General features: G+C 40.6%; 1 protein-coding gene across 2 annotated transcripts in view; it reads left to right on the top strand.

Moving 5' to 3' along the window:
* Positions 1-22,951, top strand: part of IPMK (inositol polyphosphate multikinase) — a 40,886-nt gene extending 17,935 nt beyond the window's left edge. For both annotated transcript variants that reach the window (XM_048069447.2, XM_067000967.1), the window contains 4 exons: positions 2,109-2,205; positions 8,782-8,954; positions 16,128-16,209; positions 17,228-22,951. In XM_048069447.2, the coding sequence (XP_047925404.1) occupies positions 2,109-2,205; positions 8,782-8,954; positions 16,128-16,209; positions 17,228-17,862 (987 nt within the window). In that variant the 3' untranslated portion in view covers positions 17,863-22,951. The remainder of the gene's footprint in view (positions 1-2,108; positions 2,206-8,781; positions 8,955-16,127; positions 16,210-17,227) is intronic.
* Positions 22,952-24,116: the final 1,165 nt, after the last annotated feature.

Genomic DNA, 24,116 nt, shown 5'->3' with positions numbered 1-24,116 from the left:
CAATACGCTACTTCCTCTGTCTTTCCTAAAATCCTGTTTTGCCAGTAAGTTAAGTGAGCACATTCTTACAGTTTGCCTGTGTCTCAGCTGCATTCAGCATTTGTCCTCCTTGTCTGCTGCACTTCTTGCTTCCAGCTGTCTCCTCTGTGTCCAGTCCTAAATGCACACACTTGTTGCCACGTCAGGGCTGTGCCGTGATGGTTGCTGCCTCTCACACCAGTTTGGGTTCACCTAGGAGAAGAGTATTTGTGCAGGGTGCAGCCTAATTCCCTGCCAGTTAGCTGAGGGGTGCCACAACAGCAGGCTTCTGCGGTGAGCAGAAATGGGCTTTGTGCTGCTCGTCTGCAAACAGCCATGGTGGGAAGTCATCCCGGCAGTCTGTGCTCCAGTCCTGGCCCAGGAGTGGCATCGGTCAGTGGGGACAGTGATCGCTGCCAAAGGTAGGGTCTATGCCCCAGCATCAGGTCTGTCTCTCTTCCCCTCCACCTGCATTTTTTTTCCCTTCCTTCCTTCATTTTCTTCTTTCAGAGCAAGCTGCATCGCAGTCTCCCAGGGAGATCACTGTCTTCTGCTGGCAACATCTGATGCTTATCAAAGCAATGTTGCATCAATAAAAATAAACAGCAGCAGCTGATCCCAGAGACGAGCAAAGTTGTTTTTATTTTTTGTCTCTGCACGCAAAATATCAGCCTACCAGCTTGCCTTAGCAAGGGGGAAGCCACTGTTACCTGTAGTCCTTGGAGATTTGAGTTTGCCCCGTACAAGGTTTCTGCAATGAAAACTAAATTTAGCACAAACCCACTCTGACCAACTTCATCTTCCTGCTGCCTGAGGCTCTGCCTAGGGTCACACCGCAGTGGTGGTTGTAGCCGAGGCTGCCTGGTGTGAAATAGCGGCTGGACTTCAAGTTTGGGGTTTTTTCCTCTTTAGAGGTATTAATATTAGAAATGTAGGGTTGTGTATGCTGACATGTGAGCTGCCTGTGGCTCCTGTTGCAGGGTGTTCTCCACCGTGGCCGAATGTCAATCTCGAAGCAAGGAGCTAAGCCAACTCTGCAGAGCTCTGAGATGGGAAATTTATTCTTTTTGCATTGCTTCTGACTTCGCAGCGTGCTCTGTCTGCATTTCTGTGCATTGCATACTGAAGTGAGAGCAGAGCTGTGGCTTGTCCCTGTCACCCGTGTGCGGTGTCTGGGGATATTGCTGTGCAGCTCCTGCAGTACTGGGGCAGGACACGAGCCTGGGGGCATCAGAGCCGAGGTAGCTGCGAGGGTATTAGGATGAAGTGGTTCCTAAATGCACTAATATTAATTGTAACCTGTACTCCTGTGGGTGTGGAGCTCTTAGTCAGACAACCACGTTAGTCAAATGGTGCTCTAGGCTGCCCTCTGTGTCTATAACTAGATCTGCTGTGGGGGTCAAAGGAAAGGGTTTGAAACCCTTCTAACAGCAGCGTTGAAAACTGGTGACAGTCGTGCGATCCCATGGCAGATAGTATCCCAGGCTTTGTTGTAACTGTGTGAAGGTTTGTTCCTTCAGCAGCATAAGCCTGCTGCTGTTTGCAAACTGTTCTTGTTTTCTTAACAGAAGTTGGGAAAAAAAAATGTTAAAAGACTTTAAGCAGATGAAGACACATGCATTTGGATTGTTCATTGTTTGTCTGGAGTAGTTACAGGATGAGTTGTTTGGAGGAAATAAGGAAACACTAGCCAGTCTGAGTTTGTGTGCTTTACCTGATAAAGCTTTAGATTCGTAATACAGTGGAGTAATCCCAAACAGCCTTGGATTCAGGATGGGAGGACTCCCTTTTTGCTGAATAGACTTTAACGCTAACAATTACAGTTAAGATTTTTATTGAAGTTAAGCCATACATTATTCTTAGAGTTGATCTATCTTTTCCACTTGAAAAATTGAAAGCAAGGATACCATTCACTTGTCTCAGATTGTGATAATTCTTATTTTCATCTTGTATGTTTTTAAACGTGAAGTAGGAATCCTAAATTTATGAAAATAAACAGTGCCAGAAATGATAATTATGGGACAACAGGAAGTATAAAGTGAATGTTTTAAACTCATTATTTGTCTCCCCCTCCCCTTAATTTATTTCAGGTTTATGACTCTGACTGTTGCGACAGCATTCTTCTGGAGCTGCGGGAGTATCTGCCAAAATACTTCGGTGTCTGGTCACCACCTACTGCACCAAATGGTACTGTTCTAATTTTATCTATTAATCCAAACCTCCTGGAAAAATCTTATGGAGCCTGATTTTTGGCAGTTGCAAGCTCTGTAGTTTTTTTTCATTTTTTTTTCTTTTTGGTTTTGTTTTGTAACTCGCTTCTTTCCCACTAAGAACACGTTCCAGTTGGCAGTCTTCTGGCTAGGTTGGTTCTTTGGGATCGTCCTCGTGGCCCAGGGTAGATGAGGCACGGCCGTTCACATGGCAAATGTTTTCCAAGTAGCTGAACCTGATGCATATGGCCCCAGAGCTGCAGCTTGGGTCTGGATCATGCTGGAGGGGTGGGCTGGATGCCCATTTGTCTGATTAGGCCATCAAAGCAGGACACAGATGCCGTATGGGTGTGTAAGAAGGAAAAAAGAGACAGGATGTGGTCTGAGGTGAGGCATTCAAGCTGGAATCTGCTACTGGATCTCTAGAGGTTGAATCCCATCACCTTGCCATATCATACCAAACATATTTTTTGGTAGTTGTCTCATTTAAGAGCACTGCTTGTCATCCTTTGTTACTGTTTTGAATGGAACAAAGCTCTGGTAGCTTAACTTTGTATAACATCTTAGGAGTCAGAAAGAAAAGGTATTTTTGGAGGACAATTGGAAGATTGTCTCTTCAAGAGACGATGGAGATATTTTTGATGTATATTTAAAATAGCAACTATTTTTCTTCTGCTCTTTCATATTTACATTGGGAGATGGAGCTTCTGGAACATGCAGAAACAAAAGGATGCCCTCGAGTTTATTTCAAGGCAAAGGCACTGAAACTAGAAGCCGTGTTCCTTTAACACAGCTCTATCTTCTTTTGCTTGTGCTGTCCCTTGATAGACTTGTTTTCCCAAGACAGTGGTGAGGCGGCATCCAAAGTCACTGTCTAAATTCTGTAAAAATAAATGCAGTGAGGACTGTGTCAGTACGTAACGCTTTCTTGGCTCAGATTCGCCTTCACGCTTTCATATTTGGCACTAACCCACATAGCTCTACCAGAGCTATCTTTTTCCTTCACTCCTAATTTTATGCGTGTCACAGAGCTCACTAGTGTCCCCTCCAAACTGCAAATCAATTTTTCCTACTTAGAGTAGGATCTTAAAATGTGTGGTCTAGCTGAGATATGGTAATTCAACACATCCCTAGTTTACATTGGGAATTAACTAACACTGTGCAGCATGGGGCTGAATTTTGGCAGGTCTCCACCAGTAGTAGAGAAGTAGCCTGTAGGAATGGATGTAGCTGGTTTAAAGGAAGAGCAACACTTGATTTTTTTTGTTCTTGAAAAATCTCTGCAATATTGGGAGCTCTGCTCATAGAGAGCAGCAGTGGAGGTTCAGACAAAACGCTTGGCTGTAAACTCTGTTACCTGCAGCATGAACGAGCTTTGTGTAGTCTCGACAAAAATCAAGTGCAGTGGAGATCGTGGACCTTAGCAGAACATGTGCATGCTGGGGTACGTCCAAAGCTAAGGAGGTGGCCATTCAATGTGGAAGTGCTCTGTTGACCAGCAGGCATTTGCAAATGCAGTTTTGCTAATGCCAGGTGTGGAGGAAAACCTCTGTGATGAATTTGCCTTTGTGCATCAGTGCCTGACAGCGGAAGACACCAGAGGTGAGAAGAATCACCACAGTTGTGTTTCAACTGCATAAAAAGTAGGAAATGGAGTTTACAAAAATAGGAAGAGGTGAAGTAGACCCACAGAGTATAGAGAGAGCATGGAAAGGCTATTTTGGGAAGATCAGGGGTGGGGTTTGTTCCCTGTTCCCCCCAGATGAACTGTGGAGTAATCTCTGGCACCACTGAAAAGATTGGACCTTATGCTTGCTTAGCTGCTATGGCATGTCCCCGTGACACTAGATGAAGGAATCTAGCTGCTGCAAAGATAACTAGTTACTACGTTCAGATTAGGGTTGTATGTGTAGCTTTTTGCAATCTTGACTTTGCATCCCTGACCTTTCCTTCGTCAGTAACTCCTCCACGTCCTGTGGGGACACAGCTCCAGACAGCCTCTGAGCAGTGAACCCAGTAACTCCTCACTGCCGCGGAACTGGGCGTAGGTGACTGCACTTAAATAAAATGAAATAAATCTGTTGGTTACCAGAGCCCCGCTGTGTGCTGCTTGTTCTGGTCTATCTATATATATTCCAACAGTGTTTGTGTGGAGGAGCAACCGCTCGCCCAGAGAGAGGGGATGGCCATAAGCACCTTTGGTTAACATAAAACTCCTTTATTTATGAGACAATGAAGTTCTTTCGTGAGTGGTGTTTTGTATGTGTAGCATCTGAGTTGTTATCTTGGGAAGAGGGTTGGGAGTTTGAGTAGGTTCACCCAGACAAGAGGACCATAGGTTTCCTGTAGAAAAAAGCAAAAACAAAACAGCAGCTGAATTTAGGACCACTCTGAACATAATTTGTGCGCATTTCTAAGTTTCCATATGACAGGTAAGGAGTTCCTTCTGCTGAACTTCAAACCTCTAGGTAGAAAAGATGGAGCAATATTCAAAATAGAGTATCAATAAAAGCTTATAAATAACTCTAGTTATGCAGAAATCCCATACCGAGTGCTACTGCATGGCAGGCAGGGTGAGAGAGGGATGACACTCCATCTCCCGAAGATAATCTGAAATTGGAGTGAGACAATTTGATTTCAACTTCGGGCTCCCTGGCATTGTCGGTGTTGGGAGTTTATTAATATGCAAGTGGAAAAGTTGCTGCGAAGATATGTCAGACCATGTTAAGCTTTTTATATCTCCTGCTGAGAGTTGTGCTTTCTGCTGCCTACTTGTTGCTCCTGCATATTTTTTGCAAGCAACTTTACCACTGCTCATTTCATACTGGGCTCTACTTTCTGATGCCTAAACTGAGAACAGGGTAGAAAAACACAAGACAACTTCAAACCTTGCTTTTCTTTTGCTGCTGAGAGCAACTGAGGCTTTTTTTTTTTCCTGTTTATTCATACGTTTTGAGAGATGCCTTGCAGATTATGAAAAGAAGTCAGATGCCTGGAGTTATTTTGTGACTTCTGACTCTGGCAAGTACTGAATGCTTCAGCATATACATGCTCAAGTCTGCAGTGGTTCATGCCATACATACTTGCTGAATTTTGGTGGTCTTTCGGTTTGTCTCCTTTGGGACTGCAATAAAATATGTAAATAATATGTCAAACCACATCTTCCCTTCTCTTCCTCTTCTGCTGAAACATAGAAAGGGGGGAGGAGAAGCCTCTGAGGAATGATTTGTTTAAGTTGTTGAAATACATGTTCAGGATTATCTACCAAAGCTAAGATACAAAAATCCCAATGAATTCTTTTCTCTGCAGGGGATATTAATTTAAATTATTTTTAGATAGTTGAAATGTAATTTATTGGTATGAAGCATATCTACATCAGAGATATTTATCTACTTGTGCAATAGAAAATTATTTGTGTTGGTGAATGCATGATTTTCAGACGCACTTAGGGCTAGGAGCATTCCACATAATAACTTAGAAAATCTGAAGTGCTTGAAAAATCCGCGTTTGTCTTTTTCACAAAACAGGAAGGAGAGCTCTCTGGTTACCTTTTCACAAGATATCGTAAGGGTTGCTGTGTCAAAAATCCCGGTGTGTACTGATCCTCTGGTTTTGGGGTTTGGCACAGTTGACCATAGATGTTGAACACAACACAAACAGTGCCAGGAAAAACAATGTGTAAACACCTGATGCATTTTCTGAAGCTGTAATCAGAAAAAAAAATAGCTCAGTGCCATGATTTATCTGTGGTGCCACTGCCCTCCCCGCATGGACAAAAAGCTTTTTGAGAGTGGGGGTGTGCTCTGAACAGATGGGACATAATCTTGACTGAGCTGGCAGCTAGCTGAAGATGAAGACTTAAATTATAATTCCAGAAAGTGTGAGAGATGAGTCATTTCTGGATAATACACAGACTTTTCCAAGTAATTAGTATTTCCCAGGGTTAATGTTAGCTCCAAAGCTATTTTGATGCCTTTTTTTTTTAATAGTAATTGTTATGTTTTAGGAGGTTTTTAGGGGGGATACTCTAGCCTAGCAGCTCTGAAATGGGAGGAGAAATAAAAAGTTAAATATCTTAAGAAATGCTGAATTTTGGTGCTGTATGCTTAAAAAGAGGGATTTGGATGAGTGGAGCAGAGGATGGCGGATACCCGTGAGTGCTCTTCAAATGTCTGTGATGGAAAGAGCCGAACTACCTTGCCTGCTTGTTGTCTGAAAGAATAAGGGCTTGTTTGGGAGATTTGGTTCTACTTTTCAAACTAGTTGTTTTTATGGGCTCGGTTGTTGTTGCTTTATGGAAACAGATGTTCTACACTACTTTACATACACATGGTTTAGGGTTTACAAAATAACTCAGACAAACAACATCGCATCTAAATAATTTGAATAATTTGTGGTAATTTACAATTTTTAGTATTTGTAACAGTGAGTGTGGAGCTGCTCACGAGATTATCCAATGCATTTGGGGTTGGTGGTGAAGGACAACAGCCATTTTTTGAGATGTTTTTATATTTTCCCTGCCCGTGCCCCATGCCATATCTCTGGCTCTGTGCTTTTGAGAGCCAAGTTCAGAAATCATTACATTTCATTTAGATGTTGTTTCCTGGATTGTTTTAGAGTGATGACAAAAATATATTGATTACCGTAGTTTAGGTAGTGTGAAGAAGGCTGTGTGTGAAAGATGATGCTTAGTTTTTTACTATTTTTGTTTCAATAACAGAGAGCCGAGAGGTTGTAGGACTCCTCCGGAGTCAGTAGTGGTCCCCAAAACCTCAAAAATTAAAGCTTTGCCAATATCTGACTGAATTTGACCTGTGTATGAACACTTTGAATAGAAGAAGTGGCACATGCATTCCAGCTTATACAGAATATGCTCCCTAATAGGGAGACCATTTGTCTACCTTCCCCTTAGGGGACATCTAATGAGCAAATGTGGGGTTTGTTTGCTGTCTGTGGCTTTCTCAAAGTTAAGTGTGAGTTATTTTAGCTTGGGTATCCCTGCAGTTATAGTTAACAAACCTTGTATATGAGTGAGCTAGTCTATAACCAAACTCTTTTTGCTGCAGACAGATTGATTTGTAACCCTGAGGACACTGAAAAATAATGTAAGCTGGTGCACTGAGTTAGTAGAAGACTGGATTTTTAAAATAGTATATTGATTTGACACACTTTCCTGGGCATGACTATACAGTTAAAAACATGCTTAGTTCCATTTATAGATAAAGCAAACATCTAAGGATTAAATCAAATCTGTTTCTCAGATTGATGCACGTGTACTTTGGGGAATTGGGTCATTTGATCGTGGTGATAATGGTGTAAAAATCGAAGCTCTAAATAGGATGTAAGTAATAAAAAACAGTTTCATATCTTTAAGGAAGAGTCTCTACTTACTGAGTAGAAAGGAACATTATTTGTTCCTTTTTTCTTGACTCTAACTGACTTTGTTACTTTTCTGTACAGCTGTGAAATTAAGGCACTTTGTCCCTCTTCCCTCTTTAAAATTTAACTGCAGAGGTTTTTGCTTTCTTTGGCAATCCCATTTGAGATTATTCTGAAGGAATGGGGAAGAACACAGCGTCCGTGTGTATGCAGATTGCATTAAAGCCAAGGAAACATGCTCATGGAGTAGGCTGGACTCCAAAAGAAAAATGGATTTCTATGGGAGGTTTGGGCCTGATAAAAGCAGGCTTAGCAGAAGCTGATGTGAAGAATGAGAGGGGTGTTGATGCCCAGCTTTTCCTTCGTACACGTCGTGCCCTGCCAAGGGCTGGAGATGTGTGCACGCTTTCTCCAACCGAGTTGTAGGCAGTTACTGAGGGAGTTGGTTTTCTTGGTGTGCTCTGACAATCAGTGTCATAAATCATGCTGGAAAATAATCTCTTACCTATGTTGGAGAAAAGCATAAACCAGTTTGACCAGGTTTTACATCCTCCTTTAAATCTTCAGGCACTCTGAGGGGCTGGGGCTGTTGTATAGTCCACTCACCCAAAAGGACTTCTGGAAATGGCCGAGAGGCAGCCTAGGATTTGAGGAGTGTTGTCCCCAAAAGGTGCCCAAGGAGAAAGGGGGTGAGGGAGGAGAAAAAGGAGACTCGTTGCACTATGAAATGTTAATTTCCTTTCTAAAATGACAGAGAAAATTGCAGTTTGAATTCTACCACTCTCACACAGAAAGAAAACGCAGTCTCCGTTGAAAAAACAGCCATGCAGTAACCGGTGTGTGTGTATGTGCTTATTAATGCGAAGTATGTTACTATCTTAATAACAGCTCCTCCTCAGTTTCATCTGGGCAATAATTTGAATTTGAGTGCCAGGCTAGCACTCTTTAACTATATATTATTTTCTAAACTAGAATGCATTCAGAATTTAATGCCAACGGAGTTTGTGGCTGCCAGTGACCGTGACTTAGGCATTGTTCAGGGACAAACGTGACTCTGAGGCCTAACATCATGTGAGCCCTTTAACTATTCTCCCTCCTCCACAGAAGCTCAGCAAAATCTCTGTGATTATTTTGCTTTGCCCCACTGCTAACCAAAGTTTTGTCTTTTCTACAGATATGTATCTAAAACTGGAAGATGTGACCCGTAAGTTTAATAAGCCTTGCATAATGGACGTAAAAATAGGGCAGAAAAGTTACGATCCGTATGCTTCAGCTGAGAAGATACAGCAGCAGGTCAGCAAGTACCCGCTGATGGAAGAGATTGGCTTTTTGGTACTTGGCATGAGGGTAAGGACTTGTTTTGTTTTCAAATTCAGCTTATGCTCTGGTCTGTTGTTCAGCACCAGATACAGCAGCTAGTTTATCTAGCAAATGACAATGCTTTTGAGTTTTGTGTAAATAAAGTGTTATCTCAGTGTGTTGGTAGTACTGGTATCAACTGTCATGTGAAGTATGTTTCAAAACATTGCTTCCCTTCACAAGTGTTTAACTTGGCTGTGCCCCTTCTGAGAGTTTATTTGCAGCTTCTCTCTCTATTTATATACACACATACAGGAAAGGTGTTGGGCTAGATGATATTCATTCAAAACTGAATGTAGTTGCAGTCGTTTCTTGTTGCATAGCTATTGGTTTTAAAGATTGTAAAGCATTTTTTTTTTGGTGTTTAGGCTTGTATCAGAGATTTACAGAAGGGACCAGTCTTTATAATTTAGTAACAATCTGTGTCCTCTCCAAGTCTTTTTTTATTTTTGATTTGCTTTTATAAAAACAATGTAATTTTTATATTTAGGGAAGAGTAAGTTAGCTTTTCAGAGGTGATATGCATAGTTATAAATAGCTGCTTACAGTCTGCAGTTAAAAAAGCTTTCAATCAAAAGAAAATGTCTTTGATGCATACGTGCTTGAGGAACGACTGTCAGTTGGAGCTTAGTCTGAGATGGGTAAAGACCTTCAGGTGTCCTTAGTGACTCCATTAGATTTCCTTCTTTTAAACGTGGGGAAAGATGAATGAGTATTTTCGTATTGACTGCTGTAATACTTAAGCATAAGGAAAAGCTTTACAGAACGTTTATGGATCAGTAACACAAATGCGTTAATGTCAGTAATGATTGCCTGATGCAATGCATTTGAAGTATTTTTTTCCTGCCACAACTGGCTCAGGAGTACTTTTGGTTTTGATGTGAGGTTTTATTTGCCATACTCGCATGGAGGAAGCCAGGGCTTCGCAGGCTTGCATCAGCAAACATAAATGGCTGGAGACTTTGGTAAGCCTCTACTTTGCTTAGAAAGCAACAGTACCCAGATTGCACCATTGTCTGAAATAATTCTAATCTCTGCAGTGTTTTGTACCTAATTGCCTAGGCTCTCAGCCTTAACTTTGTCTTGAGATAAGCTTTTACAGCTATAAATTATAGTGGTCATGAGTAGTAATTATGCAAGCCTGCGAGAGAGCATGTGGGAGTTGAGTCAAAAACCAGTCCAACAGTTTGGATCGAGAAGGAAGGCTGAAGATTATAGCCTTGGATTTGGCTTGTATCGTTACATAACCTTTCTTATCTCATCCGTAAAACAACGTACTTCACGTTCTTTGTGTCCTGACAGCGTAAAAGGGGTGCTTGCTTCCACGGTGTTTTGTGTTTTTGTTTGTAACCTTGTCATTTACTGGCATCTTGATCCTGTTGCAGAAATTCTTTTGATTCCCTAATTAAAGCTGTGTTTATAATGATGGTTCTCCCAAGCACTGCAGTTTCCCATCCGGTGTTTAACTAGATGAGATGTGTTTTGTGCGTTTGGAACCAAATTGCATGTTGAAGTTATTTTCCAGAAAGATTTCAAAAGGTTCCTCCTCCCCTCACGCAGCACTTAGCAAAACCCACATTCACAAACAAGGCATTTTCTCTGCTCAGCTTGCCTCCTCTCGATTATGGGGTGCTCTCTGCCTGTCTGCTTACTTTATTATTCCAGGATTCAGGACGTGATGTAAAACCATCTCCTGTACAGGCATTTTCTGCTTGTAACAGCTAACATGCTGGGTAAAGGATGCTGGCATTTGCTGGGCAAACATGTTTGCATGGTATCACACAACCTGGAAAGAAGAGAGTTTTGATTTTAATCTCTTGGTTCAGCGTTATTTGCAATACTGGGGATGAAGGAGGTATCTCACTGTTCCTATTTTGGAAAAGCAAGAAAGGGGGTACCAGGAAAAAAAAAAAAGGAAAAATGCAGTTCTCTATGCTTTTAAAGCACACAGCATAAAAGCTGTCATGAAGAAAGAAAGAAGCAAAAATGTTACACCTTTTTTTAAAACAAATATGTATTTATAGTCCTTTTTTACCCAAAAGTCATCAATACGGCTTTTTCATGCACTGATAAGTAAGTAATCATCTAGTTATACATACATACATACGGCTTATCCTTTAAAAAATGATAATAATCTAACTGGCAGAGCTTTGTTTTATGTACATGGCTCTGGCATTTGGCACGTGCTAAAGCATGCTCATCTTTATTCACTGAATAGGCAGAAGAAATGCATGGAGCCACATTTAGAAAGCACAGTCAGTTCAATAACATTTGTTAAAAACCTATTTCATAGTCAGTGCAGGGGTTCCTTCCTTCAGATGGTTGAGGACATATGTTTGTTACAGAAGTAGGGAGAGCTCAAATGTAAGTCAGAACACTAAGTTACAGTTTCAGTAACAGAAATACAGGTTGCAGTATGGTTTTACTAGTAGACATAAATATACAAGAAATATCTTAGCAGTGTATGCAGTATTAAAAATAGAGTGTTTTATTTGCTGTTGAATAAAAGCAGAATGTGTGGGTTGTGATCTTGATTCACAGCCCTTTCAGACTCCACAATTTCCAATTTCTACAGTTTTTTTTTTTTCTTTTTCAGAGCATCTTGATTGCAGTATTACATAGCTCACAATTTTTGTGAAACATGTTTTTAAAGCACGGAGCGATGATTATGTAACTTTGCCTGTATAATCCATCATGTACTTTTGTTTGTGCCTGTGATTTATTGCATACATTAATGCAGATACCTTATCAAAGCTGTTTCTTAAAGCAAATTTCCTAATCTACAGCACATGTTCCTGCAAGATATTTTAAAACTAACTGCAGCTGAGACCATTTTCTTTCTGTATGAACCTTTTCTAACATTGCAATTTTTGTAAGCCCTGATATATCAATTAAGATTTAGTAGGGGAACAATAAGAAAGCTATTAAATCCTGCATCTAGCATTCATATTTTTCCTTGAAAAAAAAAGGCTTTTTTTGTTTGTTTTATATTTCTATAATCTAATTCAAGCTTTGTTTCAGAAAACAGAGGAAGACAAAACAAAAGCAAAAAAGAAAATGCTCACAAATTCGACAGTGCCCAATCCGTGCTGCAAAACTGAGCGCAGCAATTCCCCTGAGTCCCGTATCTGCCAGTCAATTGAAGGATGTTTCAGAAATTCATTTCTAGAGTTCAGGATGCTCATCTGTCATCCTCTTGGGTGAGGGACTCATCAGATAAACGACAGCTGGTACAGTTGTGTCCTTATGGCTGATAACAGCTCCTGTATGTTAGGAAAAAGCAGGGGATGGGTGACATGAGAGGTGGCCTCCTTTTTCTCCCCATTATTATAAAAAGCAGGCATAAGAGAAATTTATTCTAATGAGCTGCTCTGTGGAAGTTTTGGGAATCCAAAATAATGTATTCAGCTATTTTAAAAGTGCTTCAGGACTTAACTGCAGTGTCTCTGTTTCTTTTATTTAGGAGGTTATTGTTCTGCTCTGTCACTGAATAGGTTTCATCATAATTTCATTCTACAACTTACTAAATTTATTAAAGATAGGGTTTATTAAAACTCAGTGTTTAAGTCTTCCATAGTGGCTGGAACAAGTCCCTGAGAGATCACAGGGCTGTGGAGAAACCCGGCTTCTTCAGACATAAAGGAAACCTGTGCATTGCATGGGGATAATGGTGAGATGTGAGCAAAAAGTGTGAAAATACATATTTCAGTGATAATTCTACAAGTTAGGGAGCTTCCATAGATAAGTATTTGAACAGTTGTGTATTTTTCTGCTTCACCATGTAAGCCAGCACTGAATTAGTGTAAATAACACTGTATAATGTTTGATATTTTGCTTTCCTGGAGTCAGTCTTCAACTTAACGTTCTAAAGCTGCAGCTGCAAGGTTTCCAAACTGTCTCACTGTACTAACACCATAATTTTAAAAATGGTACAAAAATGTGTGCATATGCAAACAGTAATAATGTAACACCTCATGTGGGGAACCAAAAGCCAAATGCTTTTGGAAGAGAAACTCCAAAAATAATTTCCCTTGTCAGCTAATTATCAGTATTGTTTGACATGCTGCCCACACAGAGTCCCTACTACTAATAATTAAAACCAAAAAACTTTTTATCTTGCTGGATTCCAGCTCTGTTTATGCAGAAACCTCACTGAACAGGGAGTGCTTGTAGGCACAAGGAGGAGCCTACACGCTGTTGACCGAAACATCTCCATTCTTGCCTGGTAGGAATGTGCAAAAATCCCTGATCAAGCAGGACTTTTCTTACAGGAGATGTTTTGCAGATCTCATGCATTTTCTTTGTCTTGCATTATGCAGTGGAACTCTTTATGTGAATGCAGAGCAAATGTGTAACGAGCCGTGGCAGGTGGACAAGAAATGAGATTTTCCTGTCTAATAATTTCTTGGCTGTTGTTGAGGCTACAGATGTGACTTATTTGACTTGCCATCGTTTTGACAGAAATGGGCTAGTACAGGCAGTTGCAACAACAGGGTTACAGAAGAAAAGTTGGTTCAAAGGCAAATATCCTTTTGGGAAGGGTTGGGAGCAGATTAGCCGCAGTGACGACGTGAAAAGCACAGTGAGGCAAGAAGCCTCTCGGCTCGGAAGTCAATTTCGGCCTCGTGCTGCTACAGCACAGCGATCGCTTTGTTTTTGGGGTGAGGACCAAGCAAGATGTGGTGAAAGATTGCTCCTATCTGAGCTGGGGTTTCTGTTCCTCTGCTTTCAGTACGGGGCTTAATGTGTTTGTGTTTCGCTGAGGTCTTCCAGGGATGGTTCAAGCAGCCACTTCCTTGCCATTGAGAGAAGGCTTTGAGGAGAATTAAGAGACAGCTCTTTGGCTAACGTGGAGAATACTTTCACGATTACCTGCATGTGTTGTCCTTCAGTACTATTGTCTTCAAGAAAAGAAAAATAACTTAGAACTGCAGCCAAGCCCTTTGGTAACCAAGGGTATTCTGAGCATGCTTATTCACAAGATAGTTAAATATGTACGTTGCAGTGCTGGTATGTGTGGGACTTAGCAGTTTGTCACCAACCATTTTGTATAGCTAAAAATACCCAGCTGATGCAAAACTTGCACATAAGAGTTTTAAACCTCTAAAACTGGGGGGAATGGGTTTGTGCAAGTTATGAGAAGAGGTAGGGTGGCTTCGTGGGCTTTGTGGGAAACTCCACTCAGAGGCACAGGGGGCTTATGCGCTGTTCCAGCGTTTCTTTGGAAAAGAAAATGAGCTTGCAGATCTTAATCAGCATTTTTGAGCAACTGCCCGTGTCGCAGAAACGGTTAGCTCCTATGGCTAAGAGATAAGGTTCTGGTAAACAGGATTATGTGTTCGTGAGCGTGCTGCAGTGCAGATGTGTGCAGGCTGCTGCCCCTAGGCCGACTTGAACGCGCACGCTTGATGCCACTGAAATGAAGATGCAGCTTGTAAAAACATGGACGCGGTCTCCAGACTTGTGCTCCTCTTCCCAAGGAATACACTTTATTATTCTTGATGTATTTAATTACCTTTTGCATGTGTTCTTTTTGAAATTTTGAAAGTTTTTGAAAGCTTTTGAAAGTAGTTCTGGTACTTGAAGTATTTAAATAAGTTGTCTTTGGCTTCGTATGTTTTGTACTCTATCTAATGTGCTTTAAAGAAAAGAAGTGGAGAAAAACGGTTGTTTTAGTGAAACCAAAGTCACACTAGTCAGATGTTCTTTTAAAATAACTCACCTCTTTCACTGCGCTCTTCTGCAATTTATAGGCAGCAGGACCTCACTTTCTGTAGCTGTTACAGCAGTAGAAGTCGGAGTCATAACAGTGGGAAGTAATCCCCACTACCAAGCGAGCTGAAACACTCAGGCTTACTACTGTTGTTTCTTTAGTACAATCAGAATTATTTACTGCCCTTTCAATGCGTGGCTGATGGCTGGAGTCTTTGCTTCCACACACCAGGATCTGAGTTCCTTGGGGACACTGAGTGTAATTACTTGAATCTTTTTGTCACAGTAAGAATTTTTTGAGACGTTTCCTTCTAGCTGCTCTGCAAAGCAAGAGTTTGGGCCTGTGTTTTCAGACTGTGCTCATCGCGGTTTGGATGAGGGAGAGAAGTTTTGGTGTGGGAGGCTGCAAAAAAACAAACAAAAAACGGGGAATTCTGCTTTTTTTGTTATTACTATTTTTCATATACCACTTAATTTTATACACCGATTTTCACTGCCCATGGGCAGGCACCTCACCGGTGCAGCCCCACTTGCTCTCTGTGGGATCCTCTCTCTGTGCGATGGGTGAAGTGAGGGCAGAGTGCGGCAGCCGGGATGGGTGCCGCAGGGTTGGGTGGTCTGAACAAATGCCAAGCAGAAAGTTTCTGCCAGAGACAACCGCCTGCTTGGTAACACCATTATTTCTGCAAGTAGGAATTGTCTACGCTCTCATAAACAAATTATATTTGGGCCTGGCTGGCTGGCACGTTTCTACAATGGAAATTATTTCAGTTAGAGAGAAAATGTGTCTCTGTATAAAACAGTTTTTAATTAAGCTGTTAAGCTTGTGCAATTCCTGATATGGGCAAAACTGTACATGTGTGATTTGCCTGCCTTTCAGGCGAAAGCGTTGTGCTGGTTGTACCAGTATCTGCTGGAATCGAGCTTTCACTCGGCTGCTGTCTTTATTTCATGTAACCTCATTTGTGCCAAAAATCGTAGTTTCAGATGGGTCTTGTGTACTGGGCACTCCTGGTCACATCATAGCACTTTTTGTTGTTTTGCTGTTGTACCAAATATTTATATTTTTAAGAACTGCGAAATAGTTGTAGTGAATGCATGAGCACGTTAAGTCTTACAGAATTAATATTTGTAGCAAGATTAGTAGGAGTGTGATGGTTTCACATCTTAGCATTGATCTGCAAGGTATGTACTATGTAAAATGTTTTCTGTAACTAGTATGATGTCTTTCTGATGCAGGAAAATACAACTTGTAGATTAACCCCAAGATATGCAGGGGCACTGTTTTGCAGATCGGAGCACTAGAGGGCAGTGCTGACCTCTTAAGTAACTTACAGCTACTGAAGGGATAAGTGGTACCAAAGATTTGTAACCTGTCTGTAAGGTGTCTCATGCAGAAAATCTTGGTTGCCCTCAATAAGAACAGATGTACCTTCTTGTTTCTTGCAGGTTTACCATGTCTCTTCTGACAGCTACGAGACGCAAAACCAGCACTACGGAAGGGGCTTGACGAAGGAAACAGTAAAGGATGGTAAGGGAGCTCAGTGCTGTTGGGTATTTGATATTACTATTATTTTAGAACTGTGTGAAAAAGTAGTCTCTGTGCTCCCATTTAAAAACTCCCTTTCTCTCCTCTTGCCAGATGGGTCTTTAGCTGTGCCCTGTATCATCTGAACTACCTGTCAACCCTAAGTTAAATGTGCAGTTGACTGTAACAACAGTTATAAGAATTTCCTCATCACACATCCCTTTTACTATTAATAAGGGAGTAATTGTGGTAGAATCCAATCTCTTTGCAGAATTGAGGCTTGATACTCCATTGAGGTAGAAATCTTAGAAGTGTTAATGTTTTTAATCTGTATATTTATATTTCTGGTTGTATTCCGTGAGTAAGTGCTGTCTATTAAAAAGCTGCTATAAACACGCTTTTCACTGACCATCTCACTTGAAATCAATTCTTACCTTGCTCTACACTAACAATAAATAAAAATGTTACCACTGTATGTCTATTTGGTGATAAATATTTCAAACTAGTCATTAACTGACATCTGTTTGCCTGTCCCCCCCCGGGGACAGAAGGACAGACAGACACACACACACACCCTTCTCTAGAGCTGGCACCAACTTGTCAGCTCTGTCACTTGTGATAAAGAAGCTGGGAGCTGCTGAAGCTTGTTTATCCCTGGAGAATTTAGTGGGTCCCTGCCCAAAACAGTTGAGATGCTTGCTTTAAATGATGAGGGGAGCAGGAACCGTGTTCATCTACTGCTTGATACACAGAGTGGCTAGTTTTTTATGATCCAACCCAACATAGGTTCTGTATATGTATAGCCCAGCTGTTCTGTACAGCAGGACCAGTGTGGGGAGGTGACTGAAAATACCTGAGTTCCTCAGTTCAGTTCTGATTCGTTTAATAACTGTGCTTGAAAGGAAACTGAATGCTGCCTGTCCCTTCAAATCAGGAATCATTCCCATCCCCAAACAAATGAACAGCATTTGATTTCATTTCAGAGGTGAAAATAATCCTCAAAAACGTCTATTTCTTGCAGGCATCGCCAAGTTTTTCCACAATGGGTACTGCCTGAGAAAAGACGCGATCGCTGCCAGCATTCAGAAGATTGAAAAAATTTTGGCGTGGTTTGAGGGCCAGAAGCAGCTCAACTTTTATGCAAGCTCATTACTGTTTGTTTATGAAGGTTCATGTCAGGCAACAACCGTGCGGTTGAGCGATGTCACCTTGGCAGAGAAGAGGGGAGTGCCCAAAGGACTGTTATCAGGTGGAGACATACTGGAGTATAATAATAACATTCATGTAATAAATTCTACAGAGAATGGAAAAATTGAGGCCTCCGTAAGTAAAGGCTTGTCCAAATTTTATGCACTTCACAAAAAGGCATACTCTAAGAGGCACCACAGTCAGCTCTCGCTAAAAGTTGAAAACTTGGAGCAAGACAACGTGTGGAAAAGCAGCACTTGCATCACACAGGAGCATCTGAATGGAAACGTTATACCCCAACTGGAAAAAGTTTTCTGTCACATGCCAGCAGAGATCAAGGAAAGCGTAAATGTAGAAGTGCGAATGATAGATTTTGCTCACGTGTTTCCTAGCAACACAAAGGATGAGGGATACATTTATGGTCTGAAAAATTTAATCACAGTACTTCAAAATATTTTGGATAACTAGATTCTTTGTTATGGTTTTTACTGGGGGCCAACGATAATGAAGAGCAACAACATGACGAATTTCTGCACTTGTAATGCTGTATAACTGGGTTTGTATTGTTCTACTCTATTTTATTTGTCTTTGTACTTTTGGTAGAAGGGTTTAACTTTTTATAATCTCACTCAGGAAAATAATTGGTAGTTAATTGGGGAATGCGAAAGGGTGAAGATACTTGAGATTATGCAGGATAGGCAAATTGGTAGGATGCAGCGTATTTGGCTGGCTGAAATCCAAGGAGTACAGTTGTACAATAAGCAGGGGTTGTGTTAGTTCCCATAACGACTTTAGCTTAGATAACATTTGCTCACTTAGCCTTGACACTGAGCCATATCTCCATTAACAGGTTTTTAGAAAACGGACTGAAAACTATGAAGTACGGGACTGACGTCCTCAGTACTGCCCTCTTGTGTTTACTGTGTTCGAATAACTGGAGTTAACCCTGTTTTGAGAGAAATCCTGTTTAGATTCAGTCATCTAACCTGGGAACCAGCGTATCAAAAAGTGCTTCTCAATGTAACGGGGCGATGTCGCTGTTCTTCTAACCCTGCTGTGGGCACTTCCCCTCTCGGTAGTTGTCCGTAGCCGATGTTTATTGCAGGCAAGCTGTGATGTAATTTGTGTTGAGGTGCTAAGAAAATGCTGGACTAAAATGTGGTAACAAATTTAAACTGCACAACTACTAGAGAAACTTTGTTTTCTGAGGAAGAGCGAAGAAAAAAAAAAAGAACGTGAGATATTCCAGGAACTAATTTGGTTTAGGAGATTAAGTCAATCTGTTAATGGAGCGTCTGATGTTGTGACTAAGGGAAATGCTTCACCCCTTTGTTCTGATGGCCCTTCTCCAAAAAACGTTGCTTTTAAAAGCAAACTAATTGAACAGGGAGACGAAGCATTTTGTGTAAGCATACAGAGATTTCCTCAAGCCGTTTGCCACTTGTATTTTTGCAAGAAGCATTCCAGGTTCCCACCGCCGGGGAGCACCAGCTGGAAGCGATGAGCGATGCGGATGAAGGACCCTGTGCTGTGAAGATCCAGTCCAGCCCTGGAGCAACCAGACGGACCTCCGTGGGTTTCGATGGAGTCGTGGTTCTGTTACCCTGGGCTAAAGCAGCTTTTTTTTTTTTTTTTTTAAATTAACATCCAAGCAAGCCGTATGATTTGAAAGTTGTCCACTTCGTTCTTTTTCACAGGAAAAATTAAGGCTTTCATATGGAATACTTGAGGTTGGGATGATGGTGCGTCTCCTCTGTATGCTGTGTACGTGGCTGTCCTAACGTGCACGCGTAGTCAGCTATACACAAGTCACGTCGGAGCTTGATCCGTAAAGTAAGATTTTAATGCTTTAAGCAAGCCCCACAAGTAAAACTTTTTAGAATGGATTCGGTCATTGGCAACATACAGCTTTTAAGTGTGGACTTCATGTGACGTTGTGGCCTTGCTGCTCTCTCTGTGATGTTCTGCACTATGCACTCCTCTGTGTATGCAGCTTTGCATGTTCTTGATTTGACATCTGTTTTCTGTGTCAGAGACAAACACTTTTCGAACAAATACGCTGTTTTAAATAAAGTTGAAATTTTAGCTCCTTTTTAGATCCTGGGTTAATTGGAAGAAACAGGGTATCATGCGTAGAACTACATTATTTAAGTGTTAGAGCTAATATTGGCCACTACACTGAGGAGTCGAAGCAATCAGTTAGCAACACGATGTTCTGAAGCATAGGGAAAGATGCTTGCAGGAGGGGCAGTATCATTGTGTTGAAATTTTTACGCAAATTATGGTGAAGGCTGAGGGGAAATTATCAGGAAGATAAAGTATTTTTTCCACCTGGTATTTCCATTGCACTATATAGTTAATATATTCCCAACTCTCTGTGAACTAATTTAGCCATATTCTAGGAAGAGTTGGTGGTTTTGTTTGCTTTAATGCTGGGTTGTGTGTTATGATGTTGTTTTATCCCGTAACTAGTCAACACTAGGGATGTCTAGGCTGATAGTGGCCATGTAACAAAAAGTCACGATGTTTTGTAGAAAATACAGGGGAAAACATTTTTACTTCTGAATTTTTGTTCTCTGTAATTCATCTCTTCTGGATTTTAATCCATTTTTGTGCCAGAGAATTCAGACATCTGCCTCAAAGGAGTCAGTTATTGGAAAATGACCTGTATGCTCTTAGTGTAAGCGCATTCTCCTGTCTCTGCTTTAAGATATGTCTTCAGTGTTTGAATGCTCTTTAAGTATTGATTGTTGTGTTGACTATGGCAGTGTTTGTAATGCACCTGGAATATTGTTAAACTGTCAGATTATTTTGAATAAAAAAAATAAATCATTTTATCATTTTTTTTTTTACCGGTAGTACATTATGGATGTATTTCTGTTAATTTAAAATGTAGCTTGAGAGATAACAGTATTTTTAATTGGAAGTTGTGTAAATAAAGCTTGCCATAGAGGTGTTTTGGCATAGTACCGAATGTGAATTTAAGCCCACAAAGGCATTATGTTCACATTGTTCTTGCACACTTTAGATTTGGTGTTTGTAGTGTCTTGTATCTGATCAGATCAGATTGTTTTCAGTTACAGTTGGAGATGTTTCACAGAATTAATTAGAAAATGTAAAGGGAGACGCTGGACACTAAAAGTATGTATTACCTTCGATCTCCCTCCCTGCCAGTGATGCCTCTTGTTTGTTCTCTGTGCAAAACGTACAGGACAGGCAACAGCTACGTGGACATCTTCACAGAACTGGTAACGAGGCTGATAGGTATTTCTGTCCAATGAAGCTGAAAGCAGGTCTCTTCCCCAGGCTGGTGTGGTATTCGAGTGCTGTTGTCGTTGATGAAACCTGTCTGTTTTGATTTTAAGCAATAAGAGTTTGATTTAGCAGAATCAATTGTCAAAAGGGAAGATGCATGGAAGCATTGTCATTCATGTATTCTCTGAGAATATACTTATTCTGAAGACTTTCTACCTAGGTGATTGTGAGAATTGTGTATAGGCTTACTTAAGAAGAGTTTGAATTGTATACAGTTTTGTAAAAAAACAAAAACAAAAACCACATAAGTATTTACATATATGGTATTTTTGGATATGGGTGGAATTTGTTGCATAAAGTACATTGGAAAAATTATTATACCATTATGAAACATGTAAAGTATTTTAACCAAATCATTTTATGAACTAAAACTGAGACTTATTGTGATTCACATGAACCTTGTACTGTTTTCTATTTTTCTGCTGTAGTGCATAGCCAGACTGTTCTTTTCTGTAACTCTACAGTTTCATGGAGGAGCTTTTAAAGTCTAAGTCAGTAGATTAAGAAACCACTAATTCCCTTTAGTTTGATTAACAAAGTGCACATGGTTTTGTTTAAGTAATTTTAGCTTACCATACATCTAGAGCTCCAGCAGCACTCTCACCTGCCGCGAGCTCGGGCTGGTTTGAGCCTGGATCACGCAGTACTGAGCGTGAGCCTGTAACAGCAGCACAGGGAAGACGTGACCTGCACTGGCATGTCACCAGTGATGTTCACAGCCCAAGCTTACAAACCATTCTCATTGTTTTTTAACTTCATGATGTGAACCATTGTCAGGTATAGGAAGACAGTGGTAGGACTGTTTAAAGTTTTGTTGTTCATTCTCCTCTTTTTTTTTTTTTGTCCCCAAGTAAGCTTTCCTCCAGAGTGCCTTCTTCAGTCCTTGCTCTGGTACCACAGGTGACCTCCTGTAGCATCATTGTAGAATAATTTAAAATGAAACTTTGATTTCCTAAACAAAATAACAACAACAAAACACTTGTGCCCCGTAACTGCTCTTAAAGTGCAGGTATTGAAAAATGCCATCAAAATGCCTCAACGTGGGAAATACAATTTCTCTTTTGCACTTTCTACTGTGAAGAAGTAGAAGTGGAATTTTAGTACAGAACATACTTTGGAGATTAGACAGTAGGTTTTGTGACATTTGCTTGTGTGTGTTTTCCAGAGAACATTTTGGGGGCAAGGTGAGTGACAGCCAAACCGTGCATGAAGTTTTCCTTTTCTTACTGCAATTAATGTTGAGGCTTGGGTTTAAGAAGGTAGTGTAGTGGGAAGTGGTGAAAGTTCGTAAGAAGCACAGGACGGCTGGTCAGTTCTGCAGCGCAGATAATCCTGATATGATCCAAAGGCTGTGAAGTCTTCAAGGATCTCTCAGGTAGGCTGATGCTGTCCACCTATATTCATCAAATTACAACAGGCTGTTGCAGGATGCTGTTTGTAACGTACATTCCTCTCCATAGTTGCAGGCCAAATGCTGCCTTTACTGTTTTTGTGGCAATCTGTAAGTGAAAGCTGCAGAGAAGGTCGTCATCAAAAGGACAAATGTGATTATTTTAGCAGTGTTTGAAAGGGGAGAAAAGGAAGACAGCTAAGGATTATACAACAGAAAACATACTTCCAGAAACAGCTTCTGTGGTCTTGTTTAATGGAGATGGGCCCCGTGTATTTGGAGTTTGATTTCTGTGTTACATGACATTCAACAGAAAATAGTCACCAAGAACAAAGGTACTTTTAAAACACCTCCGTTTGAATTGTGTACATTGGTTCAAATAGTTATTTTATTAGGAAAAAAGTGACCTATGAACTAACTTCCAAATATGTGTATTGCACCTGACTATAAATGAAACTAGAGTGCACAAAGGCACTTTAATACTCTGGGAACTGTACTGGAAGATAAACGAAAGCATGTGAAATTGCACCTGATGCTGTGTTGTTAATTGTTTTTAAAATCTAAAGTTCTACATTTATTATGCTTGAGGGATGAATGTATCTAGTCTGGTGTCAGTTTCTTTGATTCAAGTGTCTAATGCCGTCACTCGGTCTCCTCTGATTCGTATGTGTTTGTAATTTCATTTGCTATTTTTGCCATTATCGGACTGCAGGGGGTATTGTTAATATTACATGTCTTTATAGGACATTGTACTATGCTATCTACCAACTTTTGTAATTTAATTATAATTGATATTTAGGGTAATTCTAATAGCTGTATATTTGGCAAATTATTAAAAGTTTCTGCAAGTGACTTGCAAGTATAATTGGTTTGTTTTTAATACCGGAAGACTCTTGAAAAAATGTTTTCTTGAATCTACCTGCACTGACTGATTCCCCTCTTTCTCTTCTTTCCCATATTCTGTATATGTGTACATTGGATTTACCAGTTTACCACCATATTTTTTTCATGGCATCCATTGCTATTGTTCGTTGCAAATACCTGCCTTGGTACACAAGAGTCATCTTTAAAAATTAAAACAAAAGAATTTGGCTTTTCGAGAAAAGTCCGTGCTTTGCTGTATTGCACGTGAATTGTTGGTCAGCATCACATTTGATGTCTGTAACGGTCCAGTCTTTCCTAAAACCTTCTTCCCTGTTAGGAAATGATTCTCTGAACAGAGAGAGGATTGGGAAAGACAAAGCCATACCCCTAACGGAGCAAAAAAAGCAGGATTTTTCAGAAAGTTGGGGCAGTTCAGGCCTTGATGAGTAAGTAGGAAGTGGCTGTTTCACTCCAGATGAATTGAACCTGAAGATTAGCTTTAATGTTTGATTGAAAGCTGTGAAAAAGCCCATCTTTTGGGGGTTTAAGCTGGCTTGTTTTTCTCCCTTTTCTTTCAGAAGAGGGGAGGCAGGCAGGCAGCAAAAGGAATGCAGAGATGAAAACACGGAAAAGGTACACTTCACCTTTGTGCTCTGGGTTGTCAAGCAGGAACCTGTGGTTTGTCCTCAAAGAGGGCTTAATCTGAGCTTTGTGTGAAATTGAAATGAGTCAGAAATTCAAAGCAGGCGCATTCTTTGTGCATATCACAGGGTTGAGGCTGTGAAAATAAAACACTGTAGGCTGCAACCTGCCAAATTACCTAGAAGGGAGGGGACAATATTGCTGTTAGACTTCTGTCTGATAACAAAATTCACAGGAAAGAATTTGCTGCCTATGGTAAGGTAGTTATTGCTTTGCAGATGTGCAAAACAAATTAAATTAATCAGCTGATGGGTATCATGGCTGTAATTATATTGGAACAGTTGGTGCCAATTTTCCAGCTAAGGGATATTTGCAGACAATGCCCACTAGTTATTTTGGAGTATAGAACACAGTGGTCTCATTTTACACCATACCTTTGAGTAAAATAATTAAATGGTTTATGCAGAAGGCCATTGTTTTGGGGAAAAGACAATTAAAAAAAAAAAAGCTA

This window comes from Anser cygnoides, chromosome 7 (genome assembly GCF_040182565.1).
Source record: "Anser cygnoides isolate HZ-2024a breed goose chromosome 7, Taihu_goose_T2T_genome, whole genome shotgun sequence".
Taxonomy (NCBI): Eukaryota; Metazoa; Chordata; class Aves; order Anseriformes; family Anatidae; genus Anser; species Anser cygnoides.
The sequence above is the reverse complement of the archived record's forward strand: the minus strand, read 5'-3'. Positions and strand labels throughout refer to the sequence as shown.